Source organism: Opisthocomus hoazin, chromosome 6, assembly GCF_030867145.1.
Source record: "Opisthocomus hoazin isolate bOpiHoa1 chromosome 6, bOpiHoa1.hap1, whole genome shotgun sequence".
NCBI classification, from domain to species: Eukaryota; Metazoa; Chordata; class Aves; order Opisthocomiformes; family Opisthocomidae; genus Opisthocomus; species Opisthocomus hoazin.
Window position 1 is genome coordinate 31,340,859 of NC_134419.1, and position 13,809 is coordinate 31,354,667.

At 65.7% G+C, this 13,809-nt stretch overlaps 1 protein-coding gene across 1 annotated transcript; it reads right to left on the reverse strand.

Moving 5' to 3' along the window:
• Positions 1 to 87: 87 nt before the first annotated feature.
• On the reverse strand, positions 88 to 7,436 carry KIAA1614 (KIAA1614 ortholog). Its single transcript, XM_075422517.1, has 10 exons — positions 7,398 to 7,436; positions 6,228 to 6,821; positions 5,623 to 5,686; positions 4,314 to 4,463; positions 2,210 to 3,399; positions 2,036 to 2,135; positions 1,137 to 1,344; positions 890 to 996; positions 588 to 772; positions 88 to 367 (listed from the first exon to the last, which is right to left on the reverse strand). The coding sequence occupies exons 2-10, from the start codon at positions 6,814 to 6,816 to the stop codon at positions 174 to 176; spliced, it is 2,787 nt and encodes a 928-aa protein (XP_075278632.1). The 5' UTR covers positions 6,817 to 6,821; positions 7,398 to 7,436; the 3' UTR covers positions 88 to 173.
• Between the last annotated feature and the right edge of the window lie 6,373 nt (positions 7,437 to 13,809).

Sequence of the window (13,809 nt, forward strand, 5' to 3'; positions counted from 1 at the left end):
ACAGAGCACTGTCTGGGGGTCCCTGGTCCCGCTCTGTCCCCTGGGGGGGCTGGAGAACCTGCTGCTTGTCCCCACCGCAGCGGGGCAGCTCCCGGGGCTGCGGGACGGCGCGGTCCAGCAGCATCCCGAGACATCGTCCTCCTTCCGCCGGCTTCCCGGGCGCCGTGGCGGGGTTAGCGGGGTGCTGGCCGGTGCCGGAGCACCCGGAGGGACAGGGTGTCTGCCCGCAGCAGCAGCTTGCGGACACGGGCCAGCCCCAGCGCTGAGACGGCCGCCCCGTTGACCTGCAGGATCTCGTCCCCCACACCCAGCAGCCCCGCGTACAGCTTGGCCGTGCCGGCGTCCGCCATCTCCTGCACGTAGACACCTGCGGAGATGGACGGGGAGAGTGGGTGAGCCCCCCGTGGCCGCCAGTAAATGGCTTTTTGGGATAGGCTGCGCGTCCCAAGCCAAGGGCTGATGGCCAAAGCCATGTCCCCCACCATCACCGCGCTGGGGCTCGGTGGGGTTGCGCAGCCCCCTCCACCCGTCCCTGGGCTCGCTCCCCGCAGGGGTTGGGGTGAAGCCTTGGGCCGAGCCCACCATACCCGTGTCGGGCCGGCCGTGCCCAGAGGTGACGTGAAACCCGAAGGCGCCATGGGGCGGTCGCTGCAGCTCCAGCTGGCTGGTGCCGTCGGAGAAGACCTCCACCACGCGGCCCACCGCCCGCAGCCGGCTGGGCGCCCCTATGTCCTCCACGCTCAGTGAGCGCCGCGGCCCCGAGCCCCCCTTCCTGCGGGGGGGAACATGGGCTGAGCGGGGACCCCGGGAAGCTGCCGGGGTCTGGGTGCTGGGGTGACGATTCGGGCTGGGCAGCCGTCGGGGGGACATTGAGGGGGCCGCGTCGTACCTGTCGGCCGCGGGCAGGAGGTAGGCGCTGGCGCGGGGTGCCTTGCCCGGGAGGGGATGCAGGCTCTGCGCCAAGGCGACTTTTCGGGGCTGGCAGAAGGGTGACCCCTGCGGAAAAGCACCCGGCTGGGATGGGGGGGTGCCCAGGGAGCAGGGGGCAGCCCGCGCCCCCCGCCAGAGCCCTCCCCAAGCCGCGCCAAGGGGGGATAAGCTGGGGGGGGTGTGTCCCCAGCACGGGTTTGGCTCACCGGCCGCAGCGACTGCAACGAGGGCGACTTCTTCACGGCAGGGCCGTCGTCCGGTGGGATGGCGCCGGGGACCGGGAGCTGCTCCATGCTGTAGCAGCGGAAGCGGCCCAGGCGCTGCTTGGTGCTCTGGCTCAGGCTGCAGAGGAGCTTCTTCAGCCCCGACGCCGACGCACCGCTGCCCTTGCGACTCGCCGGCCGGCGCGGCTCCCTGCGTGGAGGGGGACGACGCTCGGCCACCATCGTGTGCCCGGGGTGGGAGCCGGGTTGGCGGCTGCCTCAGGGCGGGGGGGGGTGGGGGTGGGGGGGGTCCATCCTGCACCCGCCTTCGCATCCTCGAGAGTTGCAGCACGGCGGAATCGGGGCACGCAGGGACATCGGGGCGCTGCCACCTCCCCGCAGCAGCAACCCAGCACACGCACCAAGGGACGGCTTTGCCTAAAGGGCTCCCGACCCGTTTTCCCCGCCGGCGCAGGGATTTAACGCCTTTCAGACCCACCCTGTTCTCCACATCCCGCCAACGGCCTTGAGAGACCCAGCACCGTCTCCGAACCCTCCTGCCAGCTTGGCAAGCCCTGGGGTAGCCCTGGGGCCGGCGGCCTTTAGCAGCTGATTTTTTTTTCCCCAAAAGGGAAGAACCTGGCGCTGAGCTGAACCCCTCCGAGATCATCCGCAGCCACGTCTGCTGCAACGCCGCCGGCAGAACCAGCCACGGGGCAAAACGCAGCTCCGCGAAACCCGCTTGGTGCAAAATCGGTCACCTCCGTATCGTGGTTTCTGGGGGGGATTTTGATGCCTGGGGAAGCTCAGCCCGGCAACACCCTGCTCGCCGAGGAAGGATGCTCAGGGAAGCAGCACCCTCGCCCAGAGCCCGATGCCGACGTCCCCTCGCTCGCACTCACCCCTGCGCCGCGCTCCCGGCCGGGCACTGCTGCTCCGGCGCTCCAGGGGTCCCGCCAGCCTCCCCGGGGGGACTCGCAGCCTCCGACGATGCCCCTGTAACTGCAGAGAGACAGTCACGTCCCCGCCACGCTGGGGACCCCCCCCGGTCACCCAACCACGCGTGGGTCCCTTACCTCTGCCCGGCCCCGGGGGGTCCTGCCCCCGGGTGTTGTTGCAGTTGTTGGTGGACAAGGCACGGAGGGGGCTCCCCGGGAGCCAGCTGGGGCTGCAGGGACCCCGTCGCTGCCCTGCGCCCCCGGGCTGGGGGGGCCCAGCGCTCCCACCCTCGGGCTCCGGGCCCTGGGCTCCCTGGCTTGATGCCCGGCGGCCGCTGCCGGAGCAGAGGGCTTTCCGGCAAGGCACCTGGGAGCAGGCCTTTTTGGTGGGAGGGGGAGCGGGGAGGGGAGTGCCCGGCTTTTGGGTGCCAGCCGCCCCCCCCTGCGGGGAGGGGTCCGGGGGCTCACTGGGCCGCTGCACGGTATGAGCGGCGCTTCCCACCCCCTCACAAACCCCCGGATGCCGCCGAGGGTCCCCATCTTCCTGGCTGCCGGCTCTGCCTGGCAGCGGGGGGTAAACGGCCGAGCCCCCATCCCTGCACGTCCCCCTCCCGACCCTCGCCTCCAGCTGCGGGGCGGCACGGGGGGCCCTGTGCCCGCGAGCCCGGGGGTCCCGGTGCCCGCGCGGGTGGGGGCTGCGGGGTCCTGTCTCCTCGCTGTCCGTCCGGCAGCCGTCGGAGGTGTCGGTGCTCTCCAGGGCCGAGTCCACCTCATCGACGGAGGCAACGTCCCCGATGTACGTCTCCCTGATCTTCTCCGTGTGGATGCGCTGGCGGGAGGGGAGGATCCACAGCGGGGACCCCCGCAGGCCCAGAGCTCTGGTTTTGGGCTCTGACCGGGCAGAGCTTGGCCCCCCGCTACCCCCGGGGGGGCTTCCTTGTGCCGCGGGGCTGCTTCCAACCGCGTCGGCGGCCGCTGGCGTCTCCACGTCCCGGCCAGCACCGAGGAAGGAGCCGCAGGCGCTGCACTTGCCCCCGGCCACGAGGTCATCGCTGCGGGCTTTGGGCCGGTCGGCACCGTCCCCCGGCTGCCCGCCACCGGCCGGCTGCGGCGAGGAGATGGCTGCTGCCAGAGCCCGCCAGTGCCGCAGCTGCAGCCGCTCCAGGTACCGCACCTCGGCGTCGCGGGCCGACTCGTCCTCGAAGCGGACGCGGGACGGCGAGGGTCCCCGGGGCCGCGGCGCCCGCCCACAGCTCGACTCCCCACTCGACGAGTCACTCAGGCTCCCGCCGTCGTGCGCGGCAACACTTGGCCTCCCGCCGGGCTCCCTGGCGTGGGGACAGGTGGACGGACACAGGTGAGCCTCGAAGGCTGCCCGGCTCTGTCCGGAAAGCGGGGCAGAAGGGGGGGGAGAAACCCAGGGCGGAAGACGGGGTGGGAGGAGAGCCCACCCGGTGCTCTGCCACAGCGTAGAGCCCTGCTGCCCTGCCTGAAGCCGGGACGGCGAGAGCCTGCGGCCATGTCCCGCTGCCCCAGCCTGACCTCCACCGGGGCGCGTGGTGAATGAGTGCGGGAATGCCGGGTTGCACATGAGGCTACGAGGATGAGGAGGGGACTGGAGCATCTCTCCTACGAGGAGAGGCTGAGGGAGCTGGGCTTGTTCAGCCTGGAGAAGAGAAGGCTGAGAGGGGACCTCATAAATGCTTATAAATATCTGCAGGGTGGGTGTCAGGAGGACGGGGCCAGACTCTTTCCAGTGGTGCCCAGCGACAGGACAAGGGGCAACGGGCACAAACTGAAGCAGAGGAAGTTCCGTCTGAACATGAGGAAGAACTTCTTCCCTCTGAGGGTGACGGAGCCCTGGCACAGGCTGCCCAGGGAGGTTGTGGAGTCTCCTTCTCTGGAGATATTCAAGACCCACCTGGACAAGGTCCTGTGCAGCCTGCTCTGGGTGACCCTGCTTCGGCAGGGGGGGTCGGACTGGGTGACCCACAGAGGTCCCTGCCAACCCCTGCCATGCTGGGATTCTGTGATGACCCGGCACAGGTGGCGAGCCGCAGATTTGGTACAGCCCTCCTGCTCCAAACCCGCTCCCCACCGGCGGGGAAAGGCGGAATTCCCAGCTAGCACGCCCGCATCGCCTCTGCATCGCCACGAAACACGATTAAACCCCCACCCACACACAAATACGACGCTGCGGGGACCTCGCGCACGCCCGGAGCAGGGGGACGCTGGCACTGACCTGGGGCGCGGGGCGGCGGGGAGGAGGAGGAGGATGTCATGGCTGGCGCGCAGCGGGTTCGTCCGAGCCTTCATGCGGGCGCGCTGCAGCAGCTGCTTGGCCTGCTCGTGGCGAGGGCTCAGCTCCAGCTCCTGCCTGGGGACAAAGGCCCTGCGCCACCGGATTAGGAAAAAATAACGGGGATTAAATGTCGTTTAATGGCGACGGCGAGGCCACTGCGCCCGGAGAAAGCGTGGCTCGGCCTCCGCTCACGTGCGGGCTGGCTGCCATGCTGGGGACCCCCCCGTACTTAGATGGGATGGGGGGGTCGCACCCCACCGCGGTGATGCTCTGGGGGGAGGCTCAGCACCCCAACAGCCGAGGCAGGGCTGTGTGTGCTGCCGGCGTCCCAGAGGTGGATGGGGAAACTGAGGCAGGCGATGCAAGCGCAGGTAGGTTCGGGACGGACCCCTCCCCTGACCCAGCTGCCACCCCGCCCTTGCAGGGGGGGGGTCTTCCCCCGCACCCATGGCTGCAGACTGGGGGGATGCGCATCGATGGGAGGGCACAGCCCTGGCTTCCCCGCTGGCTGTGGCCCCAATCCCTCTGATTAAAATAATCAGCTCAGGCAGTCACTTCGGGGAGCCCAGCCTTAACCTCTTCGCAGCGGGAGGGTGGGCGCCCACTGGCCCCCCCCAGGAAACCCCCCTGCACAGCCCCATGGGGGGGGGTCCGGGATCCCCCCTCCCCTGCTGACGGCGAGCGCAGCATCCCTGGCTCTGTCTTGCACCCGGCTGTCACCCATCAACCCCTGTGCCGGAGCGGAGCAGAACCAGTAACCACAATACAGACCCAGTAACCACAATACAGAACCAGTCACCACAACACAGGGGGGTCTTCCCAACTCGTTCGTTTGCCCCCACGCTCCCGGCCCCACTCCCCAGCCCGTGCGCTGCTGTCCCGCTCACCTGCCCGGCCCCGCTCCGTATTTTTAGCCCATACCACCGAGGTTTATCGTGAGGCCAACAAGATTACTCGCGCCTGCCGCCTCCATCCTCTTAAGCACCTGGGGCAGGTTTCTGTCCCGTCCTCTTCCCCAGCTCCCTTTCCACCCGGGGTCCCAGCGGGGACCCACCGTGCCAAACCCCACATGGAGACCCAGCTCGGTCGGACCCTCACGGCTCACGCCGAAGCATCACCAGTGCCCATCCACACTCCCCCCGCTGGCTGCTGTGCTGGGGGGCTGCCCCCCTCCCTGCCATTTAAAATATGAGACTGGGGGGGGGGGAAGAGGGTCACATCCATCTCCGCCACGCTGGGACTGACCCACCTGCAGCCCTCGGTGTCCTGCAGCGAGACCCCCGAGTCCCAGTCCCCGTCGCTCGCCGGCACCTCTGAACAGCAGGAGAGGGAAAGGCATCAGCCTGGCTTGACCGCAGCCCCCACCCCGGCTCCCCTGCCCCCCACCCCAGGGCTCAGCCCGTCCCAACACCCTTCTCAGGGCTATCCCGGTGGCTCGGCTCCGGAGAGACCCCGGAGGAGCAGGACGTGGGGTAACAGCACCCAGCCCGCGGGGATGGGGACCACGAAGTCATCAGGGCAGATGCTGTCAAAGGAGAAGCTCATTCCTTTTCTGGCGGTGGCTTGCGAAGCGAAGACGATGCCCACAGCCCCCGAGCGCCCTGGAAAGCGGTTTTCTCGCTCTTGCTTCCAGCAGCGAGATCCCTCACTCGGACCCGGCCTCACCCGGAGCATTCCGGTGAAGCAGCACCCCATTGCCTTCAGGGGCACCTCTGCCACCACCGGCGAGGGGACCAGCACGGAGCTGCTCCCGCAGCGTGGGAGGCTGGGGAACAGCACCGAGCACCCCGCTTCACCCCAAAACCTTCCCTTCACCCCAAAGCTCTCCCTTCCCGCTCCCCCTGCAATCCTCACCAGGCGCGGAGAGGCCCAGCACCTCCTGCAGCAGCCGCCGGTTCCTCTCCACCCGCTCGGCCAGCGAGAGCCTCTCCCAGCCCTCCGCCGCGGCGGGGGGTATGGGGGGAACCCCCAGGTCTCTCGGTGGGGTCGGTGCCCCTTCTTCCAGGACGGGTGGCTCGAAGCCCTGGGACGCGCTGCCCTCGTCCCTGGGGAGCTGGGTGCTTCCCGGCACGTCCCCCCGCGGTGCCGGCACTCGCCAGAGCCCCGGGGTGCCGAGGCGGGGGGTCAGGGTGCCGCCAGCCGCGGGGTCCCCGCCGTCCAGCAGCCCGTCCGTCAGGTAGGTGCGGAGCTGAGCCCGCAGCTCCACAGCCGCCGCGTCCAGCCCCGGCTTCCCCCGCCGTGGCCGGGGCTTCTTGGGCGAGGGGCGCTCGGGGGTGGCCACGGGGGTCCCGGGCCGGCCATCACCCCGCTTCTCCTTCAGCGCCTTCACCTTGCTCTCCAGGATGGCGTGGGGGCTGCGGGCAGGCTCGGGGTGCTCCGGCGAGACGGGGGCTCGGCCGTGCTGCCTGGGGGGCCGTGTCTCAGCGGGGGAAGTCCCCTCCATGCGCCCTGCGGGGAGAAGGCCCCGGGCAGGGTTCGCATCCTCACCCTCCTTGGCATCACCTGCGAACTCCATCGCTCCCGCCTGCGCCGGGGCTCGGCCGCAGCAGGGTCGGGGGGGGCCAAATGGATGCCATGGCCTGGGGTGCTCAGCCCAGCAGGGAAGGGGACGGGGACGTGGCAGAGCGCGATGCCACCCACCCACCCAGGCGCTGGTTGCTGTGCCAGCATCGCTCGGGGCAGCGGAGGTTCCCCAAAGTGGGCGGCCGGGGGCTGAGCAGGGGCTGCCCACCCTGTTTTGGGTGCCCTGGGGCACCCACCAAGACGCCCCGGGGGGAACCGGTGCTTTCCGACCCGAATCAGCACCCCAAGACCCCCCGGGAATCCCGCATGGCTGCCACGCGCCCAAGGTGCCACCAGCCGCGGGGTCATGCGTCTCGCTCGTCCCGCACTGGCCACGCGGTCCCCCCCACCCGTCCCGTCCCCCCGGGGGTCTCCCCCGAGGCCAGGGCTGCAGGAGCATCCCTGGGCCCCCCGCACCCCCCGGGACGGGGCCGTGGGTGGGAGGGTGAGGGTTGTCCTTACCCCCGGAGCTGCATCGGGAGAGGGCTCGGAAGAGGGAGAAGAAGGCGGAAGAAGGGAAGGAAGCAGGGGAGGGGAAAAAAAAAAAATAATTAAAAAATAGAAGGACAAACCAGCAAATCACGGCCCCTTCAGCCGAGCCGGAGCTCAGCCGCTTGGCTGGGCTGTGGGGCCACGTCCAGCCCTGCCTCCCACCTCCTCCTCCTCCTCGCACCAGGGCTCCCGGCCAAATCCCGCCGCCGCCGACCCCCGCGATGGCTGGCGGGCGGCCGAAGGGCGATGGCGGATGGGGACAGAGGGGACGTGACCCCCCACGCCGAGACGGAGGGCAGCCCGGCTGCCACGGCCGGCTCTCGGGAATGCCCTTTGTCTGGGCGGTGGGTTCGGGAGGCGAGCGGGGAGCCGAGCCAGCCCCCCTCCCCGGGCCCAACGGGGGGCACCGAACCCGGGGGCACTGGGTGCCCAGGGTTGTGCCCCGCACCGGTGCTTTGGGGGCTCCCGGAGCCCCAAAAAGGGTGGAGAAGGGGGTCCCCTGCCAGCGTTAGGCACCCTCCTGCGAGCATCCCACGCTTCCAGATGCGCTGAGCTTTCCCGGAGGCCAAATCCTGCCCGGTCCAACAGCCCCGGACCGAGCACCTTCACGCGGGAGGATGGTGGGGGGAGCTTCGTCACCCCTAAAACCCAACGTGCGCCCTGCAGAGCCCCCCCCCCCCCCGCCACCAAAACCCCATCCCCTGACCCCACAAAACCCGTCAGGGCAGGGTCCCGGGTGGGCACCGCTTACCTGGGGGTGCCGGGGCCGCCATCCCCGGGGGGCAGCAGGGGTGACGCGGGGGCCATGGGCATCCCGGTCTTGCTCTGGCTGCTGCTTTAAGCCGAGGCTTTTGATATTCGTGATTGGTTTCATAATCCCGATCAAAAGGAAATCACTGGGATTATGAAAATTGTTTTAATCCTCCCGGCTCCGGCCAGCATGAGCAGCAAGAAATCACTTTTATCTTCTTAAAACGTCCCCCGCCATGGCCGAAAGGGAGCCCGGGGGCTTCCTTCCCCGCCAGCAGCTCCATGGGGGGACAGACCCAGCGACTTCCCTGGGGCAGGTTGGGGTGGAAGAGCCCCGGGCAGAGCGAGCCTCCTCGCCCCTGGGGTGTGAGCTCCCCCCAGCCGTGCTGGGATCCATCCTTACCTCCGCGATGGAACCCCCAGGGCGAGCAGTGATGGGCTTAGAGCGATTTCAAGGCGCCGGGCTCTCTTCTGGAGGAAGATTGATCGCAAGAGGCGATGAAGAGGTTTCAGAGAGCAAAATGAAAGCGCAGACCCCGGGGAGGCCGGGGTTGGGCTTCTGGTGGCCCAGTGTGGAGGGTGACAGCACCTCGGACCGGGGACAACCCGGGGACGGGCAACCGAAGGCTCCCAGCAGGACCAAGGGCTGGCGCAGCATGGTCCATGCCAGAGGTCTCCCCCAGCATCACCCCCCGCGCGGGGGGTTGGAGCCCTGCCCAGGAGCCCATCGCGCCCATCTCCCCCCGGACACGACGTCCCCACACGACGTCCCCAAGCCCCCCGGGCTCCCAGCGCCTTTTCACAGACCGGACCCGGAGAACCGAGCGCTTCGGGGGTGGACGCAGCACCGGGGGCAGGACGAGGGAAGAAAGACACAGAGACCGGGGACAAACGAGCCGTCAGATCATTGGAAAACAAAGAGCTTGTAATCATGGGAAAAAAAAAAAAGGACAGATTTCGTAACCAACCACTTTTTCCTTGGAAAAACACGATCACAGTAACTCCGCTTTATACAACCACCTAGGAACTAGGAAACAGCATCACATTGTGCATATTTTTTTTTTCTTTTTTTTTAAAACCTACTTTATCCAGAAGGGTATTCCACACTTCAGAAATGATATCCATCGGAGGAGGAAAGAGGAGACAGCTAACAGCGCGGTCACAGCTACACCATGAGTCCAAGCAAGCAGCAAGTCCTTGTCCTCACCTTTTCCACTTCACCAGAAGAGTGGAGAAGGGGATAGCGAAAGCGAAAGGAGGAGGAAAGAAAGAAAGCAAGCACCCACAGAGGACTAATCACACTCCATAATTACTTCTGACATCTACAGGGCTTCAGAGAAAGCTCATTTAGACCGACACAGCGGGGAGGGGGAGAGGAAGGTGTCCGCGGGACCTGGGGGGGCGAGGCTTTGGCGCTTCCATCCCAGGCCCCCTTCCAAATGCCGACCCTTCTTCGGCAGCATCGATGGCACGGGGAGGCCATCACACGTCCTACCGGGCCGCCCCATCTCTCCCCTGGAGCAAAGACTTTGCCATTTGGTTTCTAAAGTGGGATTTTCCAGGGCCTGAGCAGCCTCCGACTCCTGCCGGGAAGAGGGCTGGGGCATCGGCATCCGCGTCCGCCCGGGACCGCCAGCCCTTTCCTCCCCTCCGCCTGCAAACCCCGTGCTTCTCTCGGGCCGGGGGGCTGCAGCGGGGCCCGGAGCCCCCGAGGGATGCCGGCACGCTGGGCTAATCCCACAGTGGCAGGCCGGCAGCTTGTCCCCAGGGGCGGGATTCGGGATGGCGTCGTGTGAAGGAGGCGAGGTTTGACGAGGTGACGGCCACCGAGGCCGACCGCGATGGGGGCAGAGTGACCGCGGGCGTTTCCCGCTCTTCCCCTAGGACCCCCAGTCCCACCTTTTCCCAGGAGACAAATCAATCCGATTGCCTTCCAGAATAAAAACATAAATTGGAAAGAAGAAAAACTATGCTCAAGGCCTAAGATCATCTTTCCCCTGCGAGCGCAAAGCAGAGCGGTGGAGGAGAGGAGGGAGGGCGCAGGGCCAGCAATGGCTTTTGTGTCCTCCTTGGCAGTCCCGCAATAAAATCCCCAGAGATTGCCGTCTGCTGATGCCGGACTGCGCCGTGCCCCCTGCGTCCCACCCAGCTGCGGCGAGGAGGCAGCACGGCCGGCGTCAGGGGGCCAAGGGCAGCCGGACCCGGCTCTGCTCCACCAGAGCCTTCCCACCCCATGGCTTCCATGGCCACTGTCGGCTTCGGACAACGGGCACGGACGGTGACGGGGCACGGAACGGCGCAGGACGAGCGACGGCCGACTTGGGGAACGCGTCTGGATTCCAGAGGTCGGAGCTTATTGGCTTCTTTACGCAGCCGCGAGCGCTGTGAAGTCGTTTCTGCTACAAGGCGGTGGGACGGCGTCGGGATGCCGAGCCCGGAGCCGCCCCTGCCCAGGCAGGGAACAGCGGTCCAAACGCCCCACCAGGAACTCCAGCTGGCAAACCAACTCCAGACATGGCAAATCCTGACCCCCCGCAACCCGAAAATCCCTGGGGGGGAGCAGGAAGGATGGAAAGCGGCAGGGAACCAGCGCGGAGAAGCCAGTTCAAAGGGAGTTTCCAAAATCCACCCGCCGCGCTGCAGAGTCTCCCGCCCTCCGACGGGACCAGGGTTCCAGCCAGAGAGAAGCGGCTTCCACGCCGTCCTCGGGACCACCTCCGTGCCGCAGCACGAGGAGAGCCAGAGCTCAACATCCAAAACCCCAAAAAGCTGCTTCACGGCAGCCGGACCCCAAAACCGCCGCGGCTTCCCCTTCCCACCCAGCCACATCCCGACAACTGAAGGGCTGGATTAAAAAAAGCACCCCAGCTCCTTTCAGCTCTGCTCTCCGCACCTCCGGGCTGTCACCCCGCCGTTCCTCTCTCCCGGAGCGTTTCTGAGCACTCATCGGCAAACCCCGCTCGCCAAAGGCAGCCACGCTGGGGCTGTCCCCGCTCCGGCTCCGAGCGACGGGGCCGTTCGGCTCTGCCTCGCCAGCTCTCCCGCCATCGGCCAGATGTTCTCCCCGACGCGGAGCCGCCCCGGCTCCCGGGAGGAATCTGCACGCCTGATTTCTCGGGAAGCTCTGGGAGGGAGGGAAGGGGCAGACACAGCGCTGGGGAGCCTTGAACAGCCATGGCTCCAGGGATTCAGGCTCCTCTCTCCCGAGAGAGCATCTTCACCGCCAAAAGGGACAACGCTCTACCTCAGGAGACAACGTCTGCTCAGCTGCAGCAACGTCTTGTTTCTCCTGCCAGCAACAGGGGATGGAAAGGGAAGGGAAAGAGGGGAGGAGAAAGGTCCAAGCAGCCGATGGACAGGCTGAATTCTTGCTTCCCGGCAGGGTTTGATAAGCTACGGAGTCAGAACTTCATTGCTTGCGACCTGACCGTCCCCACCAAGCTGGGGAGGGCCGGAGGGTGCAGCAGCAGGCAGGGGACAGGCCACCCGCCCGTGCCCACCCTCCCCAGCCCAGCCGAGGACGGCAGCGTGCTCCCGGGGGGATCGGCAACGCTTCGGAACGTCCCTCGGTATTTTCCCTTCGCTCTGAAAGGAAGGATCACCAGGAAACTTGTTTCTTTTTGTAAAGAACCACTTGGTGAAGCCACACGGCCGGCTGACGTCGGACTGCTGTCCCCCATCCCGCGGCAGCACTCACCCCCCCTGGAAACACCAACGCCAGGTCTGGACACGGCACCAACCGCTGCAACGCGAATTAGGAAATGGAAATATGTGAAGGGGCTTGATATGGCAGACTCCACTTCCAGACGAACAGAAACCCTCATTTTTAAGCATCAACGACAGAGCGAAGGGAGTTAAACACGGCGAGAACAGGCTCCCGGCCACCGAAGGGATGGAGAGCACAACCCCGGCTCGTCCGGCCGCCCTCCCGCCGGAGCAGATGGAGGCTGCTGGCGCGGCGAGGGGCAGCACCTCAGCCGGCCCAGCAGCCACCCCACCGCGGACGGAGCAGAGGCATCTCCCGGCAGCTCGTTCCCAGTCCCTGCCTAAGCCGAGAGCGCGTCACCGAAGCGGAGGGAGATGCAGGTCTGCAGCGTTGCACGGGTTCACCGCCACTGAATTTTAATCTGTTTCAAACTAAATGATCTAAGTTTCTTCTTTCCGTTCCTCTGGGCAAGAGGCACAGCAGACAAACCAAGAAAACGCGATGTACCAGGCACGTGAGAAACCATGCTCTTAGCTAATGAGAAACCCATCACCACCAAGCGGCAGCGGAGCAGGGCTTCCTGCAACTCCACCAAAGGAGCAGCAAGTCGCCGGGCAGGCGTCGCTCCGAGCATGCCATGGCAGGAGCTCCAGCCTTCCCTCGCAGCCCGAGCCGCCCGCAAGCCGGGCAGAGCGGGAAGGCGGCAGCCCCGGGGACCTCGGCCATGCCAGCCCGACCCGGCGGCAGCAGTCCTGGCTGCCAGGTTCGGCTCCAGCTCTCCTCGCCCGCCGGCACGGCGTGCCAGGGAAGGACAGCGGGACTCCACGAGGAGAGACCAACAAGACCACGAAGTTAGCATCGCTCTCCCGACACCGTCTGCTCAGCAACGCGGCTGCCCTTCACCCAGATCTGCTCCACAGCACCATCGCGCTGCCCAAACCGGGTCAGCGAGACGAGGCAATGGGCGGCGTACTGGGACAGTGCCCAGCGGAGGCCTTCTGCCAAGCCCGAAGCCACAAGGAGACCCGTCTGCAACGTCACCTTCCCCATCAGGTGGGCACAACACAGTCCTTCCCGCACTCACCGACATGCAACTGCTCCTGAAGCCCAGCCTGCTCGGTATGGGATGCCCTCATGCCACCTAAGGATTATTAAGGCTTTGATAAATACATTTTATCTGGAGAAGGACGTTCCGAAGCCTCTGCTCGCTAGCTTTTAGCACCGTTGGTAGGACCCAACTCTCCTTCCACCAGGGCCTGGTGATCATCTGCACTACTTTCACACAGCTGCACGGAAAGTTGGCCTTGGACCGGCACAAGAGACATGCCCAGAAGCAGTAGCAGCAACTAAAAAAAACAAATCAGAAAGGGAGACTTTGGTTTAAAGTAAAAGAAAACTGAAAAGAAAGAGAGAGAAAAGGTAAATACGAGTTGTCTCACGAGAGGGGCATTCGCAGGGCACAACCCCACCACCCTGGAGATTCAGATCGACATTCCCGGCTTTGTTTCACCGTCACAACCTTCATTGCACAGGACTCAAAAATCACTCTCATATGGTTGTTAAGTTTCATAAATAATGTGAAAACTATACGCAACAGATACATCATATTTCCAAAAAATGATAAGAAAAGTTACATCAAATTAAAAAGTAGCTTCGTGAATGAAGATACTGCTCTAAGTGCACTTTCCCTGCAAGTGCAGCCAGTGCCTCAGCGCTGGATATGAAGAAAAACCAAACCAAACCAACAAAAAAAATCAGATTTAAAAACTTAAGTCCGGTTTCAACCAGTCAAAACCGGGCCAAGCGGAAACCGAGCGTGCTCTCGGCGCTGTCCCGTGAGGGAGTCCCTATGATGCTTCGTTATCCAGACAGGTTTGTGTGTCCTTGTTGAGACTGTAAACAATCCTTCTTTCCCGAACTGTCCTC